The sequence below is a fragment of the Sapajus apella genome, unplaced genomic scaffold (assembly GCF_009761245.1).
Source record: "Sapajus apella isolate SASKATOON/1434 unplaced genomic scaffold, GSC_monkey_1.0 scaffold69, whole genome shotgun sequence".
NCBI classification, from domain to species: Eukaryota; Metazoa; Chordata; class Mammalia; order Primates; family Cebidae; genus Sapajus; species Sapajus apella.
Window position 1 is genome coordinate 8,627,874 of NW_022437009.1, and position 11,484 is coordinate 8,639,357.

Sequence of the window (11,484 nt, forward strand, 5' to 3'; positions counted from 1 at the left end):
TAGTCCCTCCGCTGTGGCTCTGTACTGAATTTAAACAAATGGGATCATTAACCCACCATTTCTGAGAATAGCAATTCAGTTTGGGTTGTTAGGACATCCCATTCTACCAGGTGAGATAGCAGATGTAGATCTTCTGCAGCTGATGAAGACATCTACAGATGTCTTGGAAGATTTACACTCATGGTGTCTGGAGAGCTATTTCCCTACACGTCTGTTCTGATTCCACGATCTAGGATTCAAAAGCCTTTGTTCTGCTCTTACCTAGCAAAGATCTATGAATCTGGGATCAATCTTTTATCCTCCACCAAGGCTGGTTGCATAATGTGAAGACAAAAAACAAGACTTGGTATAGGGCTGCACTGTTAAAAAAAAAAAAAGGGGGGGGTCAGCTTCAAGAAAACAGGGAAGAGCAATTAATTTGATGTTTCCTGTATGAGTGGATGGCCGTGGGAAAATGCTTCCTCTACTTTTGCAGCTATGTTTATAAGGTGCCGACCCTGCACTGATATGGCCTCTAGCTTCAGGGTTGACAGAATTGTTTGATGTCAGCCTCGAGTTTGGGAACAGCTGAAACCTCAAGAGGCCTCCCTGTGTGTGCTTCCTACAGTGAACGAATGGGAGAAGGCCATTCCTGGGTCTCTGCTGCCCTCGTGGGGCTAGCCGCCCTAGTGTTGCTGTGGCTGCTTCGCTGAACTAGCTCCCTTAAACCCGCCTTTCTCCTAGACCTGTTCACTTCCACAGAGAGACTATGTTTAAAAAAAAAAAAAATCATACTCTCTCCCACTGGCCTCTCCCTCAAAATCCAGCTTCCAGGAGCAGCTGCTCTCTCTCAGAAAGAGCATGCTGTCTGGATCATGTCACCTGACTCTTTGCCTGTCTCGTCTCTTTGCCTACATAGGTGCTATGGGGCGGCTTGGTGTGGAGACTAGATGCAAGGAATTTGAAGTCAGAGGACGTGATTTAAATTTTTGTTCTGCCATTTTTTTTTTTTGCCAGATGTCATTGAGCAAATTATTTCATCTCCTTGGACTTCAATTTTCTTAACTTGATTTTGCAAATTGTTATTATTAATATTATTAAGGCAGAGTCTGACTCTGCCACCCAGGCTGGAGTACAGTGGTGTCATCTGGGCTCACTGCAGCCTCAGCCTCCTGGGCTCAAGCAATCCTCCCACCTCTCCCTCCCAAGTAGCTGGGACCACAGGCATGCACCACAATGCCTGCCTAATTATTTTATTTTTTGTAGAGATGGGGTCTCCCTATGTTGCCCAGACAGGTCTCAAATTTGGGGTTCAAGCAATCTTCCTGGCTTGTCCTCCCAAAGTACTGGAATTACAGGCAACAGCCAACACACCCAGACCCCAAAGTATTATTTAATATATTTTTGAAAGATCTGTGATGGATGCTTCTCTCCCACTCCTGCTTCCTTTGGTACTCATCGAATCCTCACAGAACACTATGAGGTTACAACTATTACTCATTTTAGATACAGAAATGGAGGCACAGAGAGGTTAAATTGCTGAAAGTGTAAAAAGCCTCAGTAAGTTCTAGCCAATTTGGTGTAGACTGAGCTCCATTAAGGCAACGCTCCTCAGTGACTCCCCGTGGGAGGTAGACGGGACTGTCTGACATTGCAGACTGGGAGGAGGAACTGGGCATACGTACTTTCTCTCTTCCTCTTCCTTTTTTGCTCTTTTGGGTGCAACTTTGAAAGAGCACATGATCTCTTCTGCAAATCCTTTTGGGCGGGCTGAACAATCGCATTGTTTGTGGGAAGGGGTGGGGCTTGCATATAACTCAGTTCTGGAGTTCAGTATTCTGAACTTCTTTGCAGCTGTCATGTACGCACTGTTCTACAATGTTGACCATATTCATAATAAAGATGATATTTTGGTTTCTGTCTGCTGAGTCCTCTTATTTATGTCTGTCTATTTAGGGATCCTCGGTGCCCCAGGTAACAATTTCTCCTCCCCAGAGGCCGTCACTAAGACCTGTTAATTGTGTTTTCTTCTGGACATATACTAGATATATAGATACACATATACTTTACTACATGTGAGTAGAGCATATTCAGAATGCTGTTCAACAGCTTGCAATATATCATAGATATCTTTTTAAATTTGAACGTATAGAGCTGCCTCGTTCTTTTTAATGGCTACGTTGCACCCGACTAACCAGTCCCCTCTCCATGTACAATGAAGATTTTCTCAATCTTCGCTATTTCAGAGAATTGAATATAGTGGATAAACGTGCAAACTCGGGAGCCAGCCTACGTAGGGTTGAGTTCCGGTGCCACTACTTACTAGCAATGTGAACTTGGGCAAGTTACTTAACCTCTCTGTGCCTCCATTTCTGTATAAAATGAGTAATAATTGTAACCTCATAGTAGCTGGGATTACAGGCAAGCACCACCATACCCCATTAATTTCATAGTGTTCTGTGAGGATTCGATGAATACTTGCCACACACTTGGAATCATGCTGAAAGTGCAATAAGCATCAGTAAGTTCTAGGCAATTTGATCACTGCTGCAATTCATGTTATGTAGGCAATTTTCCATGTATTTGAGCAGGATAAATCTTTAGAAATAGGATTTCTTATAAATTCTTAGAAAAGAATTTAGAATATTGTTGGCTATTGCCAAATCATCTTCTGTGGTAGCTGTACCAATGGGCCGTCCCACCAGTAGTGTATGTGTGTCTTAGTTCCTCCCAATCTTTTATTTATTTATTTATTTTGAGATGGAGTCTCACTCTGTTGCCAGGCTGGAGTGCAGTGGCTCACTGCAACCCCCCACTCCCTGGTTCAAGGGATTCTCCTGCCTCAGCCTCCCAAGTAGCTGGGATTACAGGTATGCACCACCATGCCCAGCTAATTTTTGTATGATTAATAGAGAGAGGGTTTCACCATGTTGGCCAGGATGGTCTCGATCTCCTGACCTAGTGATCCACCCACCTTGGCCTTCCAGGCCTTCCAAAGTTCTGGGATTACAGGCGTGAGCCACCGCGCCTGGCAGTTCCCCTCAAGCTTGTTCACACAGTTCATTAGCAAACTTTTTCAATTTTGCCAGTCTTATTGATGAAAAAATTACCTAATCATAGTTGTGATCATTATTTCCCTTATAATGAGTGAAGTTGCGTATGTTCTCATACATTTTAGCCATTTATATATTCTTTCCTACAAGTTGCGCACCTCTATCCCTTGTCCTTTCTATTGCGTTGTTCATCTTCCCCCTATTGATTTAAAAGGAATCTTTAGTTGTCTATAAGATGCTTTGCAAGTGTTTCCTATGCTTGTCATTTGTCTTTTGACTTTTTAATGGTACTTTGGAAATCAAGTTAATCTCTTCCGGTTTCTGGGCTTTGTGACATACATTCAAAGGTATGCTCTACAGAAATATTTTTTAAAATTCTCCCATATTTTCTTCCAATGTTTTATGATTTTTTACACTTACATTTTTGACATATCTGGAATGTATTATCATATAAGAAGTGAAATATGGATCCTACTTTATTTTCATTTACATGGTTACCTATATATCTTAATATCATTTATTGAATAAATCAATTTCTCCCAAATGATTTCATATGCCATCCTCACCATACTCTAAATTTCCTTATGTGTTTTTTGGTCTATTTCTGGTCTTTAAATTCCATTCGATTGATTAATTTATTCATGCACCAATAACATATTGCTTTAATTCGTCATGCTTAATAAAACAGGCACTTTAGTTAGCTGCAAGGGCTAGCCTTCCCACATAACTTTTATTTATTATTTACTTATTTTTATACATTTTCCTGAATTTGCTGTTTTGTTTATTGTTTACATAGAAAATTTAGAGTAAGCTTGCCTAGCGAAAAATAATCTTATTGATATTTGGTGGTTGTTGTTCACCTTTGGGACTCATCTGATGATTTTTTTCCTTCTTTTATTTTTGTGGGGAGATTTCTGGCAAAAACCGGAAAGCCTGCTATAAAAATGCCATTATAAATATCACCAAGTGTGTTGGGCACAGGGAAGGGAACAGCACTCACAGGGCTTGGGGGGGATGGAGCGGAGGGGAGGGACAGTTCGTGGGGGAGGATGGGGAGGGATAACACCGGGAGAAATGCCTGATGTAGGTGATGAGGGGGCTGGGGTGGACGGAGACAGCAAACCACCATGGCATGTACGTACCTATGCAACAATCCTGCAGGATGCAGGACATGCACATATACCCCAGAGCCCAAATACAAAAAAAAATAAAAAATAAAAATAATAAATATCATCAAGTATTACAGCTCTTTTATAATGGCATTTTATATGTGATTATTCATTAGGATTTTGGGGGAATTAATGTTTAATCTTTATCTTTGGTTTTCATATAATATTGTTATGCATATCTCTTATGCTATAGGACGGAGGTGGAAATCTCCATTTACGTAGTGCTTTTATACAGTAGGGACCTTGTATTTGTGTAGAATTCTGGGATGTATACAATGCTTATGTATATTTCATTTAATCCTCACGCTAAATATTAGTGTTAAGTGTTATCTCCATTTTCAAGATGAAAAATGTGAGGCTTGAAACGTTTAACAAGTATCCTAAATGAATACAGCTAGTTAGTAGCAGAGTTTGAGACCTTCACCCCAATCAAACCTGACCTTGTTTCCAAGTGCCATCACCTTTAATGGCTGTGAATGAGCTATGGACTTATAGTCTTGATCTCCGGAGAAGGTGGCAGGAACAGACAAATAAATAATAAAGAGGGAGGCAGCGCTATGGGGGGTTTGCTTTTATTTGGAATTCCTGGTAGATTGTTCATTTGGTTGACTCCTCCCAAGCTGATTCATGATGCTGGGAGAATATCTGCTCACTGAGCTCCGTACCACACACTTTGGAAGGGTACAAGGAAGGCAGTCTATGCCCCCAAGGGCCTCACAGGCTGTCAGTTCAAGTGGGAGGGCCATCAGTCTTTTCTCTGTCCAGGAAAAGACTGACCATTGGTATTCAGAGCTGCTGGACAGCATCACCAGATCACACCTAAACACCCCCGACTGCACTTTTACACAGGTGTTGCTCCAACATTTGTAAAAAAGGGAAAGTGATGTGTGAAGATGGAGCTGAGAGAAGAGGAAGTGGATTCAAGCCTCATTGGAAAAGCGGGGTTAGTTCTTTACTTTAATCTGAGCATAGACAATCGGGTTGAAGTCTGCAGAACAGTTCTCAGCCAAGTGATTGCTCTTTTCTTCTGAGTGTTTGAAAGTCATGTTAGCACAGGCAAGTGATTGCTCTGGGATGCGTGAAAGCTGCCGTGGGAGAAAAAGGAGGAATGAGTGAGTTCAGTTTGGAGCAAAAGGTTACTCTCTTTTTTTTTTTGAGACGGAGTTTCGCTCTTGTTACCCAGGCTGGAGTGCAATGGCGCGATCTCGGCTCACCGCAACCTCCGCCTACTGGGTTCAGGCAATTCTCCTGCCTCAGCCTCCTGAGTAGCTGGGATTACAGGCACGCGCCACCATGCCCAGCTAATTTTTTTGTAGTTTTAGTAGAGACAGGGTTTCACTGTGTTGACCAGGATGGTCTCGATCTCTTGACCTCGTGATCCACCCGCCTCAGCCTCCCAAAGTGCTGGGATTACAGGCTTGAGCCACCGTGCCTGGCAAAAGGTTACTCTTTAGAAGCAACCTGAGCACTTTGGTCAAAGAATCACTTGCCCAGTATCTGGAAATCAATACCACCATTCTAGTAGATAATGCAGAGTGTGCAGGGGAAATCCAATGATGGTAGCCCTTCAGTGTCCTCAAAACAGTGTGGTTATCTTACCGTGGCTGGAGGATCTGTGTGAGGATCCAGGGCTTGGGGCTTGGGGTGACCTGTCACAGTGCCAGAAAGAAGAAGGACCCATCTTAGCAATGAACCTCGACAAATGGGAAGCCTCTCCCTTCAATCTTGGGTGAAGGGTGGGGTGGGGAGGAGGTGTTGGCAGGTGGGGAGGGCAGGGTAGAAGAAAAATGAAGGGTTTCGAGTCCTCAGTCTGCAGACAGGGTGGGCTAAGCAGGTTTTATCACACTGCACCCTCCCCCACCTCCTCCCAGTACTCACTCATAGCTAATTCTAGTCTCAGTGGCAGAGAAAGAAGGGCTGTCCTATCCCCTGGAGACTGCTTACATTTTCTGTAGCTCTTTATGATTAGGAAGATAAAGGCCATCAGCAGCAGCGTCAGTAGAACCCCAACACAAAAGGCAAGGATTAAATGTTCTTTGCTGTTTTGGCAAAGAAAGGGAGAGGATGAACTGTTGGGCTTTTGAAGGCCTTTCCTAAAGGTCAGAGTGTAACTTTCCTGCCTATGGATGGACTCCTGAAATGGTTTTCATATTGGTTAATAGACGCAGTGGTTTTTAGCTTTTGCTTTTGAGTTTCACATCCATTTGAGGCCCCAGTGAAAGCTGTGGCCTCTCCACCTCCACCTCCGTCAACCCACACAATGTTCATCATTCCCCACCCAGCAAATTTTACTTATAAGCTTAGGGGATCCATGGGTCTCCTGAAGCTTAGGGGATGCCAAGTTAAGAGCCATACTCCTGAGATCACAAACTGACTTTGTTCTTTTATGGTTTCTAGTCCTTTCTCCCCAGACTCCCTGACCAAGGCCCCAAGCCAAAGCTGTCAACACAACATCAAAATCCATGTGGTACAAGATGAAACAGATGGGAGAATGCTCATTTACTTGCGGTGGTTAGAGAGACAGGGTGCAGAGCTAGTTGTTGGGGCTGCTGTGGAGAGAGTGCCTTGTCTTTCTACAAGAAAACACAAAAGGAATTAGTGTATCTGCCATTTTTCATGATATCCTTCCAGCTTAAGTGTCCCCCGGTGCCCCATTCTGCCCAAGCAACCGGTGGAAATTAAGGATGGGGCTGTAACTCTTATAAAAATGGGAAAACATTATATTTTTTAGATTCCAAGTACTTCTAAATGAAAATTAGAACTGGAACTTAAAAATCAACCAGCTACATAAATGAAATACAAGCCTAGTGTCCCTTCGAGAAACAAAAACATCTCAGGTGTTGCCCTTCTCAAAGATGTTAATAGGAATCCCTGAAGAGATATGCTCCCGACCTAAGGAAAGCCTCTCCTAGCTAGGGAGAAACAGAATAAATGTTTCCCGAAGTCTTGGGGAATTTGACCTTGAAACTGCTGCCCTTTTTTGTTTGCTTTTTTTGCAGGGCAGCTATTAACAGTGCCTAGCCCAAAACAGCCACAGCGGTTTTCTCAACGCCTACATCACAAATAGGGGAGCAGGACCCAGCTAGTTTGATATCAAGCAGAGACACCTTTTACTCAGGTTTGGAGGGCCAGGTAGTTCTCTATGGTTCCCCCTTTCACCCCTCCCGGCATTAGATTCTGCGTCATGGTAAAATCGGATTCTTCCAACTTCAGAAATGCCAGTGCCTTTCCATTACAGCCCTTCAGCACCATTTCTAGTTCTTTTAGCTCAGAAGTGAAGCAAATAATTATTCCTGTCGTAAACTCACCAGTGTCGGGTTTAGGTGTGGAGTTATTTCCTCCCATGCTGTCATCCCCTGAGAATAAAAAAGGTATCTCTTAGAAAACTTGGAAAGGAGGGGCAGCTGAGGGGCCAGCTCCGAGACTGTGATTGTCACATAAGAGTAGTAACAATGAGAGGCAATTTGTAGGTGTTCTGGCGCCATCAGTGCTCACAGACCACTCATCAGTGGTCAACAACTCTGGGGTGTTTCTGCAGCTCAGCAGCCAGCCTTCAGGTTTGCAGATCCAGAAATTTGATCTTATCAGGGCACCAAGAATTGACTGATTTCTCCAGAACTGATTCCCACCAATCAACTCACAGGAGACTGATGTATAAGCTGAATTGAATTAACGTAGGTATATGTTGGTGCAACCAGTGAATTTTGCCTATCAGAACATGTAAGAATGCCAATTAAAAATCATAATTTTGCTTGGTAAGCACTGAAGTGAGTATGAGAGAAAATGAATGGATGAGTTTTATATTGACTGCCAACTAGGTCTGATGTATCAACCTTACTCTTCCCTGGCATTGCTGCATAGACTTTGATAAACCTGCTCTTGGAGACCTTTACTCTAGGCTTCATTAGACACTTCTAATCTGTTCATGTATTGTCTTCTCAAGTCTGCCAATATTCTTGTTTAGGCTTTATATCAAAATGTATAAAGTATCTAAAGACAGAAAACTGAAATCACCCAAACTCTCTACTACCTACTAATATTTTTAGTGTCTTTCCCTTTAGTCATACTTCCATGCATTTTTTAAAAAGCTAGTTGAAATGTTTCTTTATATAAGAAGTTATATCTTCCTTTCTAAATCAGCACTTTATCATACGCGTTCTTCTATGTCACTAAAAACTTTTTATAACATTTTTAGTGGCAATAGATCTTTCCATTATAGCTACTTGCTTAACGGATTCCCCACTTATTGATAGAATTGTTTCCATTTTTATTTAAATCAATAACAATGAAACAAGATATTTTTGTGCATAAGACATTGTATGCCTTTTTTTTTTTTTAGGAGGCCACAATTTTACTTCACAGTTAGGCAAACTCATGGGAAAATGTTTTGACTTTGTTATTTATTCTATATTTTAAGGTCATTTATTTAAACAAATGCCATCAATTATTTATTGTTATATTGTTCAGCTCTCAAAAGTTAACTTCCAAGTCCTTGGGCCTGTGGGAGGGTAGGGAGGTTACCTCATCTCCATGTACCTGTTACAACAGCGACATTGCCAAGTACCTTGCAATTCACCAAACATTTTTAGATCGGGCAATGTCAGATAATAAGAAAGGAGCCAACAGGAAAATGTGATGAGGCGTCTGAGCCATGAGAACAGGAAGGCCACAGTCCACAGCAGAATCGGTAGTGGTAATTTTTCTTACCTTTTTTTGCTTCTTTTCTAACTTGTAAGTCAGTGGTGCTCTTTGCAGACCATCAAAAAATATTGAGATAATATTTTTAAAATATTGAAATATATGTTGGTGCTAAATAGAATATGAGCTTACACTAGGCTTTGTCACTGGGGAGGTGGAAGAAGATTGGATCATAGGTTTCCGTAAAATCCTGACCTTCACATCAGCAGTTCTGCATTTACAAAAATGTTACCGTAGCCTTTGTAAAAGCATTAGGCCACCCCACCCTAACTTTCACATAAATGGACAAAATCATCACACAATACCACAGGGAAATAGCTACTCACAAATCCACGCCAAAAAAAGCAGGAAACACATTTCCCTTTCAGCACAACCCAAACATTTGGCAGAAGCATACATTAAAATAGATATGGTGCTATATTTACTTTTTCACGTTTCATCCAACACTGGAGAATCTTACTGATTGCTGTAAAACACAACAACTAAATAGAACCATTCAAATATGGCCCTTCCCACATCAAATAAAACAGGTGATAGAAACCACTAACAATTAGATGACACTTACTTTTGGTGAGCGATTATTTAATCTAGATTAAAGGCATGTGGTAAATGCATTTACCTTTCAAGAAAACGTCCGGTCATAAGACGCAATCGTATGAGACTGAGCACTTCATTTGCTTCCGTTACTATGTTTGCTTCCTATGTTTCAGAAATGACGAAATAAAGATTACTGTCTCTGCCACTGCCAGCATCACGTTGTGTGTCACAAAGATCTAAACTCAAGGGTAGACTTCCTCTTTGATGTCAACGTTATGATTTTTTAATCTTTCTTTTGTGTTCCTTTGCGTCTGACACATGAATGCCAGAACATAAGGAGACAGGACAGGTTTCTTGCTAATTAAATGTTTATTATTTACTTTAACCACCGTGCCAGATTTTCTGTGGAGGGTGCATCATTATGACATTATCATTGTCATCAAAAGCCTTATAGTCTCATCTATTCCAACCAGGGAGATGAGGCTGATGATGAAAAATGAAGAGCAAACAGTGTTAGGAGTTAGGTACTAGCTGTGCAGACTTCAAATGTGTTCAGAGTGTTGAGATCCCTTCAAAGGGAAGGTGAATCATTTCTTTATAAATATTTATTTGTAAAATAATATTAATAATATACTTATTAAGTAAATGCTATAGGCCATACAGTGGGCTGGTTATAGGATTATTATTTTTTTTTTTGAGAAGGAGTTTCACACTTGTCACCCAGGCTGAAGGGCAATGACGCCATCATGGCTCACTGCAATCTCCACCTCCCGAGCTCAAATGATTCTTTTGCCTCAGCCTCCCTAGTAGCTGGGATTACAGGCATGAGCCACCGCTCCTGGCTGATTTTGTATTTTTAGTAGAGGTGAGTTTCACCATGTTGGTCAGGCTGGTCTCAAACTCCTGACCTCAAATGTTCTACCTGCATTGGCCTCCCAAAGTGCTGGGATTACAGGCGTGAGCCACTACACCTGACCAGGTATTATAGGTTTTTTGGAGAGCAAGGTAGAAAAGTTCCTTGCCTCGTGGACTCTACCACTTAATTGAGAAGAGAAATGAAAAACAAGCAGAGGTATTGATCTACTTACGACCTATGCAACTTACGACCATTCGACTTTACGACCACAATCGCTAGCCACGACTGCTCCGCTGTAGATTTTTGGAAACACTACAACATTTTGATGTGTATCAAGAATATCGCTACCGCCTGGGAGGCTGTGACGACAAAGTGCATGAATGGCATCTGGAAAAATTGTGTTAAGCGCTATGTTAATGATTTTGACGGATTTGACAGTGAACATAATCTTGAAACGATTCGGGAAAAAATAGTAAAACTCGCTAAAGACCTTTCTTTGGAGTGTAAAATGGAAGATGTTGAAGAGTTGCTGGACAAAGAATCCGGAGAACTTACAAATGAAGAGCTAATCGAACTGGAAGAAGAAAGAGTGGCAGAAGAAGAAAGAAGAGAAGCAGAGAAAGAAGAGGAGGAGCCAGAAAGAAAGTTCACCACTAAGGGATTATCAGACAGTTTATCTTTACTGAATAAACTTCTTATACATTTCGAAGCAATGGACCCAAACATCGAACGATTTGCAAGGATTGGACAGATGGCGCACAATGTGTTTCATCTGTATCGTGAAATTTATGAAGAAAAAAAGAAACATACAATTCAGACAAAGCTCACCATGTTTATGAAAAAACCAACTCCGGTAACCCCAACTGCTGCCTCAGATGATGACATCAACGATCCGTAGCCAAGCACCAGCAGCCAATAAAATGTTTCATACATGTTTATATATTTTGATATGTTTTGCAATTGGCAAAATGTTTCCTATGCTATTTTTTAACCCATATTTTGTATTTTTGTATGCACCTGTATTTTGTAATTTTGTATGTTTTGCAAATATTAAACCAGTTGTACTGGTAATGCAGTGTTTTACTTAAACCTGACGAATGTAAAAATAAGAAACAAAATGGTGTAGAGATGATACAAATGGCATAAAATGAACCAAGAATTATGATATATAACAATAATGAAAGAAAATCAT

The 11,484-nt window shown here is 41.3% G+C and overlaps 1 protein-coding gene across 1 annotated transcript; it reads right to left on the reverse strand.

The window, feature by feature from the left end:
* Positions 1 to 4,757: 4,757 nt before the first annotated feature.
* CUNH1orf162 (chromosome unknown C1orf162 homolog) lies at positions 4,758 to 10,127 on the reverse strand. Its single transcript, XM_032249771.1, has 6 exons — positions 9,519 to 10,127; positions 7,510 to 7,557; positions 6,705 to 6,774; positions 6,146 to 6,240; positions 5,801 to 5,850; positions 4,758 to 5,286 (listed from the first exon to the last, which is right to left on the reverse strand). The coding sequence occupies exons 2-6, from the start codon at positions 7,544 to 7,546 to the stop codon at positions 5,146 to 5,148; spliced, it is 393 nt and encodes a 130-aa protein (XP_032105662.1). The 5' UTR covers positions 7,547 to 7,557; positions 9,519 to 10,127; the 3' UTR covers positions 4,758 to 5,145.
* Positions 10,128 to 11,484: the final 1,357 nt, after the last annotated feature.

Excerpts from the sequence above, each read along its gene's own strand:
- CUNH1orf162 (XM_032249771.1), bottom strand. The coding sequence starts at position 7,546 with ATGGGAGGAAATAACTCCACACCTAAACCCGACACTG. Across the intron at positions 5,851-6,145 it reads CATAAAGAGCTACAGAAAAT|GTCACCCCAAGCCCCAAGCC; the intron begins GTAAGCAGTCTC and ends GCACTGTGACAG. Across the intron at positions 5,287-5,800 it reads ACACAGATCCTCCAGCCACG|CTTTCACGCATCCCAGAGCA; the intron begins GTAAGATAACCA and ends CTCCCACGGCAG.